The sequence below is a fragment of the Mercenaria mercenaria genome, chromosome 14 (assembly GCF_021730395.1).
Source record: "Mercenaria mercenaria strain notata chromosome 14, MADL_Memer_1, whole genome shotgun sequence".
Lineage (NCBI taxonomy): Eukaryota > Metazoa > Mollusca > Bivalvia > Venerida > Veneridae > Mercenaria > Mercenaria mercenaria.
The window spans coordinates 2267527-2281989 of NC_069374.1; the positions used below are offsets into that span (position 1 = coordinate 2267527).

The window sequence follows — 14463 nt, forward strand, 5'->3', positions numbered from 1 at the left end:
CTTCACGACACAATTCTCAAATTGGTGGCATCAGCTAGATACCTGGACGTTGACATATCAAATGTCATATCATTGGACGAGAACGCTAACAAGTCAACCAAGAAAGCAAACAAAAATCTTAGATTCCTTTGAAGATATGTAAATTAAACTTTGAACCACGTAAGACCTTGGCTTGCCAGACCATTGGAATATGCATAATCATATCGTTAATATCGTTACCTATACCTATATGTTATTATTAAACAAAGTTCATATAACATCACTTCACTTAGGTAGGCTCAAAACTATTACCACTGAAACATTCTAAATCATTCATAATTTGTCACCAGAAAATTTTCTACACTAAACGTCAAATTACATAAATTAGAAATGCCCAGGGTGAAGACTGCCATGCAGGTATGGCAAAAATCATTTCACTGTGAGGTTGTAGAACAGTCTGCCAAATGATATTAGGATCACTGATAATTGCAAGGAATTCGTCAGACTTGGCCGCACCTGGACTGGCCTCAAATGTAAATGTGCCATTTGTTTATAGTTTCTGCTTTAGTTGCTTTCCATGTGTTTCTTAGAGTTTGTTTAGTTTATATTGTGCTTTGCATACAATGCATATATTATATAATATTAGTGCCTTTAAATGTACCTATTTATTATTCTTGTGTGCGTAATCCTTGTTGTTTCTTTTTTTCAACTTCGTTTTAGCCTGTTGTATGCTGTGTTTTATGTTGCTTTAATATGTATGTGATTCCTTCTTATTTGCTTAGTGTCAGCTATGTTTTATGTTGCTTATAATGTGTATGCAATTTCTTACAGCTGTTTTAATTATGTTGAGTTTATTTACTTAATTTTATATGTTGTACTTGTGTGATGACACCCTGTTACAGAACAATACTGGTAGATGCCCTGTTATAGATTTTGAACAATTAATGCACGAGTCGCAATTTATTATTACGAGTTCTAGTAATAACCCCGAATTTTCAGAGAAACCTTTTTTTCAGGTCGGAGACCTTTATTAGACATGGAATCTTTATAAAAACAGTCATTTCATTAATAAACATTGATTATTCATTAAAAACAACTTGTAATTTCAAATAAACTTTACAAGAAACACTTTTTCATCAAAGTTTGCTTAAGAACTATAATGCTTAAAAAATTACCAAATAATTTGGATTTTGAACTTAAGCCTTATATGACCTACACAATTCAGAAAAAAATTCAAATTGGTAATAAATGGGAAAAAATTGTTTGCTACCAGAATGTTTATCTTCTATTATAGTGAATTTAGCTTTTTTTGAAACACATTTATTACTTTGTTCAAAAGAGGTTGTGAAACCACAGATTTTTGAGAAAATGGGCAATTTTTGCCATACTTAGGTCACATAGGAATGTTTTTAATTCTGAGCACAGTCATTGATCATAAAATATTTTACCCATTGACCCCGCTTTTCACAGAATTTATGGTTATTTTTTGGTTGTGGTCGATAGCTGTGCCCATATTGAAAATTTCTGATTTGTTTAAAAATTCAGATAAAAAATGAATGTTTCCCATACCTGTAATGGTAAAAGTATTTTCATTTACGTCAAAGATATTCTTTGATAATGAATAAATGGTAAAATATTGAATGCAATTTGATAAATCAATACTTCTTGGTGTAAGAACATTTGGAATTTTCTCCATTTAGAGACGTTCAGTTTTCAGGCAATTTTTTAGCGAAAGTGAACCTTCTCTTTTGATACAAATAAGATAATTTACTATCTTTGAAATAAATTTGCACATTCTAAAATGAGTGTTTTAATTATTCTTTCATTGATTTTCATTGCTTCTTTCGATGTATGTCGAACGAAAGACTGTGTTTAGATCGAAAGAATGTCTCTCAATCCCGGAGAAGTCTCTGACCTGTTTGAAGTGGGTTTTGGCAATGCAAACATTACAAATATTAATGTGTCGAATCATTTACTACAAATGTCAAAGGATAGCATATTGAGAACAATTATATTTTTACCTTCATTTTGCACTGCTGACGATGATATTTGCGGCCCACGTGCCAGCCATGTGGAAAAAATGTAGAGGAGATGAAATCGGTAGCAATAGAGTTTTTTTGGAATATTTTGTCATGGAACGGTGGTTAAATTTAGATCAGATGGAGGTGTAGATATGTCAGAAAGGTCTAGGACTTCGTTGCTTGTAAACATAAGGACAATCCATAGATTTAAAGATTTAAAGACTATAAATTTACAGTCCGTGCAAGCCGCATATGAAATTTGTTGAAAGTACAATTTAACTCAAAACCGCATTTTGAAATCATTTTATTATTGACAGATTGCATGCACAAATAAGGGTGATTTGAGATTTCCAGCCAATATTGATGACTAAATTGTTTGAAAATGTGAAAAAAATAAAGTGATCGAAACTGTCTGAAATTCTCCTGTTGATTTTATCTATGAATACAATAAGTGAAACATTTCATTTCGAGCTGCGGTTTTGAGTCAAACTGCAATTTTAACAGATTTGATACACCGGGTCTGTAAATTTAGAGAATTGTTCAGCTTATTACAGAATATTTGTAAAAACAACGAAGTCTTAGACCTGTCTAAAAAGGAGAATATTGGGGATATTGAGTAGATGAATACTTTCATTATTTATGTCAGATTATCAAATCACGCGGACCAAAAGTGCCTGTCGCGTGGCCTGGATCCCCATCCAACATGTACACTACAACTCCATCCCCATTGTTAGGTTATGTAAGAACACCGAGAATACTGGGACAGCGAGTAGTCCTTGCTCCTTTGGGTGTCAATTTTGAATGAATTACCGCGTGTGGTATTTTATTCTAAATATCGATAGTCTAATGACGATGCAGATTTTAGTTGTGGGACCTCTCCCAATATGCCTATTTCTACTGAGAAGATCTTTTTTGAAAGAAGATAACTGTAAATATAGATATTTTCGAGCACTTAACTTATTCTGATTGCTGAATAAAGATACTATCGCACATCTTTACATCCCGACACTTATTTTTTTGTTGCGAATTATATTTGTCAGTGTAGACACGTGCCTACAGTGCCCGTAGGAGTTGCCAATATATCACGTGGCTATGAAAATCGCCTTACATTTGCAAAAACGATATTTTTTTTTCAGTTTCGATTAATAATTTTTATATATAGTAAAAACGTTAGTATCAAATCTCTTAAAAACTTACAATTACTTGAATTATTCCCGGAGTCATTAGTTTTGACGCCCTCAAGCAGTCTAACGTGTATTTCATTAGTAATATAGATCAATTATATAAATAAATAGTATTGTTATAAACTATAACATGTCTCAATTTACTTTATTTCTGTTTCGTGGATTTTATGGGCTAAAACATGTTAATATTTGCATTACTGCTGACTGACCATCGAGGCATCCGTATTTGTTGAGACTCATGACGCATTTTGAATGGCTGGTTTTCTTAATCAAAAAGCATGTATGGCCAAAATTATATCAGGCTGTTATAATTATATGTGAATGCAGTCGAGACCTGAATGAACAAGTTAAGATTAATCTTTTTCAGTGACCATTTTATTATTTCTTTGTAAAATGTGATTTTTTTGTTCACTTTACATATTTTTAATAGGAAGTAGTCATTCATTATCAAAACAGTGAGGACACAAAAATATTAAAGCCTTTCTCACAGCTTTCACTTTGGTTCTTTCAGTAAAATCCTATTAGAAACATGATCTTTTTCTTATAGCAGAGTGAAAAGAACATTTGACCTTTGACCTCCTATTGTGACCTTGAACTTTGAGCCAGGGGTCCGGGATTTGCGCATGACACGTCGTCTCTTCATGCCGAGTAATATTAAAATCCCTTGATGGATGACAGAGCTATGGACCGGACACGAAATTGCGGACGGACGGTATGACAGAATGACGTAATGACAGAATGATGGAATGACGGACGGAAAAACGCATTCCTATAGTCCCCGAAACTGGTTTTCAATCCGTAGGGGACTATCTTTTTTATAATAAACTTATGTTTTGATGGGAGTTTGACTCGGTTTCCCTCTTGACATGCTTGAAGGGTTACTATGTTACATTTATGTATGTTTTCAATTTACAGTTGTTGGTGGTTGTTGGTGGTTGTTGTTGGGTTTATAGGTCATATGGCGACTCTCCAGTTTTGATGGTGGAGGAAGACCCCAGGTGCCCCTTCGTGCATTATTTCATCACGAGCAGGCACCTGGGTAGTAATACTTTATTTTTTATATTTATGTAAATATTCAATTTACTAATGCTGGTGTTTCTGTTCTTTTTCAGATCGCAATTTTGGTCTTTTTAATAGGGTAGGTATCTATGTGTTTGTATTCGCCTTGCTTTGTGATCTTATATTTATGTATACTGTCACTTACTAATGCTAGTGTTTTCGGTCTTTTTCTATCAGGATAGACTGCGAATTTTGCAACTATTGGACGCGTTTTTTTCGTTTGTTCGGTTTCTACCCGCGTTTGTAATGTTCATAACTATGCCTATAACATAGTGTGGAAGAAGAACAAAATTTTGTGCAAACAACCATTCAGTGAAACTGTTTTGACGAAGAAACAGTGAGAGCACTAAAAGTGAAATCATTCAATGTGTACAAATGTGAGCATCCTGGTGAGGTTGCTGTATACGCCAATGTGTGTTATCCTTACACTATAGATACACTTCAGAAGTACCCTCGCCTAGACAGTAGTCATAGAAGTAGTACACTACATGTGTGTGTGAGAGAGAGATTGATTTTTAATAATCATGATAATTTTGGCTCTAGTCTACGAAATAACATATTAATCACAATCCATCCACGTTCGACCTTAAATAAGTGTTTTACACTTGTTAAATTCTTCCATTTTACCGTTTATTTATGAATTTCTGGATGTCTTTGGTAATCCACAGAAGCCTTGAAATCAAGTTCTATATAAATGGACGAATAATTATACCCCCCACAAAACGAAGTTTGGTGTGTGTGTGTGGGGGGGGGGGCGTATAAAGGAGTGACGGTCCGTTGGTTTTCATGGTTTCCAGTTGATAACTCATAAAAGGCTTGACCGATTTAAAGATTTTTAGTACACAGGTGTAACATCAGAAAATACAGGCCAAGTTCGAATTTGGGACCAGTAGGTCAAAGGTCAAGGTCACACCGACCCTAAACATTTGAACGGTTTCTGGATGATAACTTGAGAACGTTTGGGTCTAGGATCATAAATTTTGGTACACAGGTATAACATCATAAAATACAGGTAAAATTCGACTTTGGGGTCTGTAGGTAAAAGGTCAAGGTCTTAGTAACTTGGAACACTTAAATGGTTTCTGTACGGTAACTTGAGAACGCTTGGGCCTTGGATCATAAATTTTGGTAAACAGGTGTAAAATCATGAAAAACAGGTCAAGTTCTACTTTGAGGTAAGTAGGTCAAAGGTCAAGGTCACAGTGACTCGGAACAGTTAAACGATTTCCAGATGATAACTTGAGAACGCTTAGGTCTAGGATCATAACTTTTTGTACACAGGTGTATCATGACAAAATACAGGTCAAATTAGACTTTGAGGCTAGAAGGTCAAAGGTCAAGGTCATAATAACACGAAACAGTTAAACGGTTTCCGATGATAACTTGAGAACGCTTAGGCCTAGGTTCATGAAAATTGATAGGGAGGTTGGTTATGACCAGCAGATGATGATTTTGAGGTCAGTAGGTCACAAGTCAAGGTCACAGTGATCCGGAACATTCAAACGGTTTTCGGACAATAATTTCAGAACTCTTGGGCCCAGGATCACGAAACTTAATACGGAGGTTGGTCATGACCAGCAGATGACCTGTATTGATTTTGAATTCCAAAGGTCAAAGGTCAGAGTGACCCGGAACATTTAAACCTTTTTTGGACAACAACTTGAGAATGCTGCCTTGGGCCGAGGATCATGAAACTTCATAGGGAGGTTTCATAAGTAGTTTAAAATGCCTGTTGTAAAATGTGACTTTTCTTATTAATTTTTGTTTAGTGTCAGCTAATTTTTTTATGTTGCTTTAAATGTGTTCCAATCTGTATGTGGTAAATTGCTTTCCCTTTCCTTTTATTTGCTAGTACCTATGTGCTATTTTGTTTTAATGTGCTGTAACATGTATGTGATATTTGTGATTTGTTTCTTATCTACTTAGAGCCAGATGCTTTATTTGTTTTAATGTGCTTTAACATGTATGCATTTTATTACAGATTATTTTTTACTTATGTTGGGCTTATTTACATGTGTTTGTCGGAAAATAGCGTTAAGCTAGTGTTATATGTTTTATACTTATCCGACGTTAAATAAATCTTCTTGTATCTTGTATCTTGTTGATCATGACCAGAAGATGACCTCTATTGATTTTGAGGTCATTTGGTCAAAGGTCAAGCAAGTTCAGCTTTGAAATTGGCTTAGTTCTGTGACAAGGCCATATAGTGGGGGTATAATTCGTCACTCCTGTGACAACTCTGGTTATGTGTAGTAGACGCACATTGCAGTTTTTTTTATCTGAGTTTCTTCCCTTTGTTACTAGTACGCCATTTTCCTCCCAATGTAAACACTGGAAAATATAGTAGTAAGTGTACGTAGTTTAAATAAATGAATAATAAAGAAAACTCCGATTATACTATATCTTTGAGTTGGGTCATGTTGAATATTTGGTGATAGAACTGAAAACTTACACGGTAAGTGCAAAGTTGTAATGATCAGTGGTTCAACTTGAACAGTTGAAATAGCAACAACCACCACGTTTTTGTTGGTTTCGATTACAAGATGAATTTTTTTTTTAATCTTGTATGTGTATGAACGACGAATCAATTGTGTTTTTGAACATAAAATTTACTGATGAAGTTTTATTTGGTATTAAAAGTCATGTCCTAGATTTTGACACATAATTTTTCAGTTTAGTGACCTCAGCTAAGCATACAGTATCTTTGTCCACAGGAGTCTGAAATTCTATCAATAAGACCAAAGAAGTCTATCTTTACAAAAAATACCCCCTAGTTTATTTTATATATATAGGGGGAATTTTTTGTAAAGATAGACTTCTATGGTCTTATTGATAAAATTTCAGACTCCTGTGCTTTGTCATAGTATATGTAATTGATTTATTTTAACATGACATATTAATATATTGCAAAGGAAGATTTCCCTAATTTCTTTAGAGTGTTTATGCAGCCATTCAGTAAAAGAAATGAAAATGAAATTTTAGCCCCATTCAAATACATGGTACTTCCACTTTTGAAAACACAATAAGCTAGGTTTAAGAAGTGTTTTCAAAAGTTTAAATTTTTGGGGGGTCACATTTTTTTGGAAATTGTGAATCGGGTGTTTGCAAGAGTTGTCTCTGTGGTTGTTGCTACTTAAAACGCCACACCGACACAGGCATGTAGATGGTATATATATATTATTTGGAAGGGCTTGTCATGTACTTGAAGAAAGAAACAACACCGAGTGACTAGCTCTAGAGTATATTATATACTGACCAAGCATACATACAAACATACAACTATATTATGAGTAGATGTATATACCAACTTATAAGACAATACATCACATCCCCTTTTCTTTATATAATAGGATTAAAATTAAATTTTAATTAAATTTTAAATTAACTCAAAGTAGTTAGATTTTACAGTAAAGCAAATTCTAAAAAATTCTCATGTCCTTGGATGAACTTCACAGCTGTATTAATCAACTAACTTCCACTGATAATGTAAACCATTAACTAGCGATAAAACTGTCTTGTGTGTGGGCAGTGCTATAAATCCAGGCAATTATAAACTCATTTTCACTGTGTTCAGTCAGATAAGATAGTTCTGTAATAAAGTTAATCTTGAGAAACAATGAACTTGGAATGATATCAATGATAATTTAAGTATGAAATAATTAAGTATAGTTTCTCTGGAATCTGTTCCGTTAGATATGAATAATTAAGAAAAAATTGTAAATTCTCTGTTTGTACATTTTGTAGATTTGACCAGCTTAGAAAGTTAACATTCATTCAACATTTTTACATAAATGCAATTACATAAAAGCTGATTAATTAATAAGCACTATTAAATCCATCGAAGCGAATTTAAATCCATCAAATAGAATTTTTTGCACTTTGTGATATTCTATGATTTATGATTAAAACTTTTAACATTTTAACCACTAGAAATAACACTTTTCATCTTATCTACTGCACTAACAACATAATCACGAAATCTGCTTGGCTGCTTGATTTCTCTACCAGATCTCGTCGTAATCGTAGGTTTTGGCAGGTTTTCCGAGATGTGTGTGTCTGTATGTTGTTGTTGTTCTGGCTCGGATGCGTTTTGCATATTTTGCGTATTGTTATCTAAGGATGCTTGTGGCGGAATATCAGGCTCAATTTGAACCGGTACCTTGCTAGATCTCAAATGTCTGCGATTTCGCCTATATTGTTTTCCATCCTTGTTCTCCACAATATAAGATCTCGGAGTGTCATGTTTCGATTTCACTTTTCCTTCTTGCCATTTATCATTATGACGAAACATTACATTTTCACCATTTTGAAGTGGTTTCAAGGCTTTTCTTTGCGCATGCCGATCATAATAAAATTTCTGTTTCTGCTGACGTTTTGAGAGTTTCTCTGATATTTCTTTAGAATTGTCAGGTTTCAATAGTTCCTTAGCAATGGGTAACTTCGTTTTCAATCTTCGGTTCAGGAACAATTGTGCAGGTGACAGACCTACTCCATCTAGTTCCGTATTTTTGTAATCCATTACTGCTAAATTTGGATCAAGATCATTCTTGTTGACTAACCGTTTGATAGTTTGAATACAACGCTCCACTTGACCATTTGAACTTGGAAAGTTCGGACTCGAGGTTGTGTGTTTAAATCCATAGCTTTTAGCGAACTGTTCAAATTCAAAACTTGTAAAGTTTCTGGCATTGTCACTTATCACCTCGTCTGGTATTCCATATCTCGACATATGTGATTTTAAATATCCAATCACACACTGACTTGTCGTATTTTCTAACTTTGAAATTTCAGGCCATTTAGAGTAATAACATACTGAGATTAGATACGAATGTCCCTTTCTCTCGAAAATATCAATTCCTATTTTACTCCATGGTCTGTCAGGAATTTCATGTGGAATTAGAGGTTCCTTTGGATTCCTCGATTGGTATCGAGCACATATTCCACAACGGCTGACTTTTTCTTCAATGTCTTTGGTCATCGAAGGCCAAAACAAAGCATCTCTAGCTTTTGCTTTGCATTTCACTGTCCCAAGATGCGTTTCGTGTATTCTTTCGATCATGACTTTTCGCATTGCTCTTGGAATTATCAACTTTGTTCCTTTGAACAATAAGTTCTCGATTTGCGTAATTTCATCTCTATAGTTCCAATATGCACGTATTTGCATATCTACTTCATATCTCTTATCAGGCCATCCATGTTTTACTACATGTTTCAGCATGTTCATTTCATTGTCATATTTCATGGCAGATTCTATTGCTTCTCTGTCACTGTCTGAGACAGAAATATAGTCACACAACAATATGTCATAATCTTCAACAGAACATTGGTCACTGTCACTCAAGTATGATCTGCTAAGTGCATCAGCGAGATACATATACTTCCCAGGTGTATAAATAACATTCAGATTGTATCTTGTCAACTCGAATCGCATTTTCTGAAGTCTAGCTGGAATTTCATGAATTTGTTTCAGAAATATCGACTGAAGGGGTTTATGATCAGTTTCACATAAGATCTTTTCTTGCCCATATAAGTAGTGATGAAATTTCTTGCAACAAAATACTATCGAAAGCATTTCTTTTTCCAACTGACTGTAATTCATTTGAGTTTTTGTTAGAGCACAACTTGCAAATGCTAACGGCTTGCCACGTTGGAGGATCGCACATCCCAGTCCTTTAGAACTGCTATCGCATTGCAGCGTAACGTCTAGCTTCGGGTCGTAGTATGCTAACACAGGTGTATTGGTAATCATGCGTTTTAATTCGTTCAAACATTCATCTTCTTGTTGTCCCCAGTAGAAAATAACATCTTTTTAAAGAATTCTACGAAGAATTTCAGTTTTCTCCGATAACATTGGAAGAAATTTACTTAGGTATTGAATAAATCCAATGAAAGTTTTCACTTGTTGTTTGTTTTGAGGAGGTTTCATGTCCAACACAGCTCTTATTTTCTCAGGGTCCGGTTTTAATCCATCACTTGTCAAAGTATGTCCAACATATGACACAGAGCTTTTCCTTATGTCACATTTGTCCTTGCTAAGCTTAAGATTATTATCTTCTAATCTTTGCAAAACTTCTTTTAGTCTTTGATCATGTTCTTCCGTATTTGTGCCTGTGACTAATATGTCATCCATAATGACTTCAACGCCATCTATATCATCCAGAATTTCAGAAATCACGTTTTGAAATACCTCACTGGCTGATTTTATTCCGAATGGCATTCTCAAAAATCGAAATTTTCCAAAGCACGAGTTGAAGGTGCATAATTTCGAACTTTCTTCATCTAGCTCAACTTGCCAAAATGAAGATACACAGTCAAGCTTCGAGAATACTTTAGCATTTGGAATTCTTGTGACTACATCTTCTATTGTTTTCAATGGATAGTGTGGCCTTTTGATACATTTGTTCAAATCGGATGGATCCAAGCAGATCCTAAGAGAACCGTTCGGTTTCACTACAGTCACCATATTGTTTACCCAGTCCGTAGGCTCATTTTCTTTTACAATTATTCCTTCTTCAAGCATTCTGTCGAGTTCGTCCTTGACTCTCGAACGCAGTTTTACTGGCACATTTCTCGGCGGGTTTACAACAGGTTTTGCATCTTTTTCTATTTCAACATGATGCTTTTTCGGAAGGCATCCTATACCTTTGAATAAATTTGGAAATTTATCTTCAACAAATTCATTTCTTGTACTGACATTTTGTTTTGTTTCGTCCTGTACACCATACACTCGCTTTACCAGTCCTAGCGCGATGCATGACTCAACGCCAAGTACCGTAGGTGCTTTTTCATGAATGATATGAAATTTAATCTCGTGGGAACTATCATTGATGATACAAGGTAAAGCCAACGTACCTATGGGCTTCATCGTGTGTCCACTATAAGATTTCAAGTTAACCCTTGTATTCTTGATATTTCCTTTAATTCCCAGTTTTTTCAAAATTTTCACACTCATAACATTGCACTTTGCACCTGTATCCAGTTGCATAGGTATGCAAATTCCATTCACTCTTACTTGTACTGTCATGTCATGTGTAACAGAATTTACACTTTTGTCACTTGTCGAAATTTCCATATATTCAAATTCTCCGCTGGTATCACTGTCACTCTCTGAAAAGTCGTCCATCATGTGTACTTTACCGTATCTAGATTTCCTCTGGGATTTTGATTTACACATTTTCTCAAAATGTCCGGGTTTCTTACATTTCCTACAAGTTTTTCCATTAGCAGGGCACGTAGCTGTGGTATGCTGGTATCCACATTTAAGGCATATCCTTGGTTGAAAGTATTTCGCTCCTGATTGTTTTGGTTGAAATGTTTTTTTCTTTGATACTGGAGGTTTTCGTTTGATTCCATGCAAGGATTTGTCTTCCGACTCCATTTCTTTTACTTGTGTTTGAGATATTTCATGAGTTCTGGCAATGTCCAAACAATCTTGCAGTTTTAAATCTGAACCTTTTCTAATTAAGCTTTCCCTAATTTTATGCGATTTTACTCCAAACACTATGTGGTCTCGCACAGTTTCATCATATCTGTCTTCTGGGTAGCCACAATCTCTTATCAATAATTTCAAATCTGTGACAAATTGTTCAAAAGTTTCATCTTGTTTCTGTACTCTTGATTTCAACAGATATCGTGAATAGATAACGTTCGACTTTGGTTCACAATATTCTTCTAATTTTGTGAAATGGGGTTCCAATTTCTTTTTTTCATCATTACTTAGAGTCCATGTAGAATAAATATCTCTTCCTTTCTCTCCTACCCATAACATCAAATAATTGACTTTCTGTTCTTCCGACTTCGAATTTAAAGGTCCACCAAACATAAAATTACAGTGCGTTTTGAACTTTTTAAATTCCGTTTTTAAGTCTCTAGAATCCCAGTTGATAGAAGGTGTTTTCACTTTATATTCATCCATCTTTTTATAATGGTGAATTAACAAATAATCAGTTTTTTACATTTCTGACACCATGTCATGTACTTGAAGAAAGAAACAACACCGAGTGACTAGCTCTAGAGTATATTATATACTGACCAAGCATACATACAAACATACAACTATATTATGAGTAGATGTATATACCAACTTATAAGACAATACATCACAGGGCTTATATTTAATTTTGGATCGATTCAGGATGAATGAGGTTTTTATCTGTCTGGTCATATTTCTTTTTCGTCCTTGGTACAATACTCGTGCCTGTCAATTAGCTTTTAGAGGACATACACGTATGTTCTGACCACAATGAGCTCTTGCAAGCATTAATGTAGACACGGGTTGTTACCTGGGTAGAACTACCGACCTTTCAGGCTTCCTGAAAGTACGTACTCTACATCCATAGCGAGATTTCAAACCTACAGGGATGCGAGACATGTGATTTGAATTCAGCGACCGCAAGTAGAGTAGTCTGTTTACGGAGGTCCCCAAATTGGTATGCCATGCTGGTTTATTTATAATCTTGAAGACTTCCATACTGATTAAACTTTTAAAACCTTTCTAAGCAGTGATTTTAACGAAAAAAGATGGGCTAGACATACGACCTTGAGTCGCTTCGAACTGCTTTTAAATGAATATATACAATGATATACAGGTGTTGATGTTTATAGCATATCTGTTTATATAAATGCACGTCTACATTGGATTCACTCTTGTGTTAAGTTGCATATTCAAAGGTAGAGGTAGTCGGAAGGTCAACTCAAAACAGACATTGAAGTAGATTTTATCAGTAAATGCGATATGTTTACACTGATCAAAACAGATTGGGTACCTGATCTGATAATAAGTATAATGAAAGTGGAAAGTTAAACAGTGTAATGGCAAACAGTGTAAAGGCGACTGTGATATATCATTGAAAGTCCTGTTAAGATAGTTCCTCAAGTGTCGTGCCTTAGCGGTCTATTTCTTCCCGTTAAATTAACATAGAATAAAACCTAGCTTCGGCAATGAAGAACATTTATGGCAGCTCTGTCTGTAGTGAGCTGATTGAATTAAAAATTCAAACAATATATTCATGCAAAATAATGTTTTATATAGTGTGTTTTCAGTACTTTAAAATATATATGTGATAAATAAATGAGAAATAGCATAAAATGTTGAGACCACATCTCCAGCTGAAAAATACCAAACATCCAGTTTTGAGATTCTAAACTTCATACATACACGTTGTTATTCATTTCAACCTGTAGATGTTAACCTACGGTCACTGGTTCAACACGACAAAAACGAAAATGTTGCAGGCTCGGTTTGATGGAGCCTGTTCATGAGCGGTAGTGGAAATGCATGCTACTGTCCACGCCCTCTAGTCCCGGGTTGAGCCAAAGAAGTATAAAATACACCTCTCCCACATAAAATGATAACAACAATTTAGAATTTTAGTCGTTGTTGTACAAGAGTAGAAAGAAACTTAATTGTGTCTTAAAATTGAGATTTTTTGCGAATATTCGCTGAAGTATCAACAAATCAGATATAAAATGACATAAGATAACGATTCATATATTATTCATTTATCTTAATGAAGAATATAAAATAATTAGTTATAAGTAGCACTGGAATTAAAAAAAAATAATTTGCCTACCTACCTACCTACCTATCCGGCTTCACAGGGTAGGGTCGGGAGACAGCAAACAAAGACTTTTTTAAATGTGGCCTTATTGAAGTATTACACTGGCAATACGGCCGACACGTAATAAACCGAATCGGGTCTAATTTTCAAACGACAACTGTTGATTTATTAGACTTTCAATCATAAAGTCATTCATTCCCCTGTAGAAAATACTAATAACATTAGAAAAAAACACCATTATTAAAGGTCAAATACTAAGGAAAGTGAACATCTTAATTTCTTTTAAAAAGCACAGAAACTATTTCATTTTATTGGAAAATGAAAGTTGGTATGTAGAAATTCGAAATAAATCGCAGTAAATGTACAATTATTTTTCTATGAAGTATGAAGAAAGTTAAAAAGACCTGGAGGGTCATTCTGTCGATTCATTGAAATTTCAACATAATACACATACATTTCTTTGAGTTCCAAAGACCTTCTGTAAATTTTGACCTGCCAATCTTCCTTATTTAGTGTCTTGCAGAAGTCTATGCACTGGCTATGAAAAAAATTGCCAACTCACTTTCCTTTAGTAATGGACCTTTAATTATAAACAAACGGTCTGATAGACGTTTTTCTTGACATAAGTTTTTATCCTTCTCCTGTCTGTTTCATACACCG

At 34.6% G+C, this 14463-nt stretch overlaps 3 protein-coding genes across 6 annotated transcripts in view; 1 reads left to right on the forward strand and 2 right to left on the reverse strand.

Annotated features, from left to right (window-relative positions):
- Nucleotides 1-6543: 6543 nt before the first annotated feature.
- Nucleotides 6544-14463, forward strand: part of LOC123526138 (uncharacterized) — a 39097-nt gene continuing 31177 nt past the window's right edge. For 2 of the 4 annotated variants that reach the window (XM_053522819.1, XM_045305155.2), the window contains exon 1: nt 6556-6698. The gene's annotated coding sequence lies outside the window, so the exon portion shown is untranslated. Of the gene's footprint in view, nt 6699-14463 lie in introns of all 4 variants that reach the window. The other 2 variants (XM_053522821.1, XM_053522822.1) reach the window with 2 other exon arrangements.
- Nucleotides 8163-9992, reverse strand: LOC128548617 (uncharacterized protein K02A2.6-like). The gene has a single exon (XM_053523979.1). It carries the CDS (start codon nt 9990-9992, stop codon nt 8163-8165), a length of 1830 nt encoding a protein of 609 aa, XP_053379954.1.
- Nucleotides 10053-12158, reverse strand: LOC123555933 (uncharacterized). Its single transcript, XM_053523980.1, has 2 exons — nt 11096-12158; nt 10053-10885 (listed from the first exon to the last, which is right to left on the reverse strand). The coding sequence occupies exons 1-2, from the start codon at nt 12156-12158 to the stop codon at nt 10053-10055; spliced, it is 1896 nt and encodes a 631-aa protein (XP_053379955.1).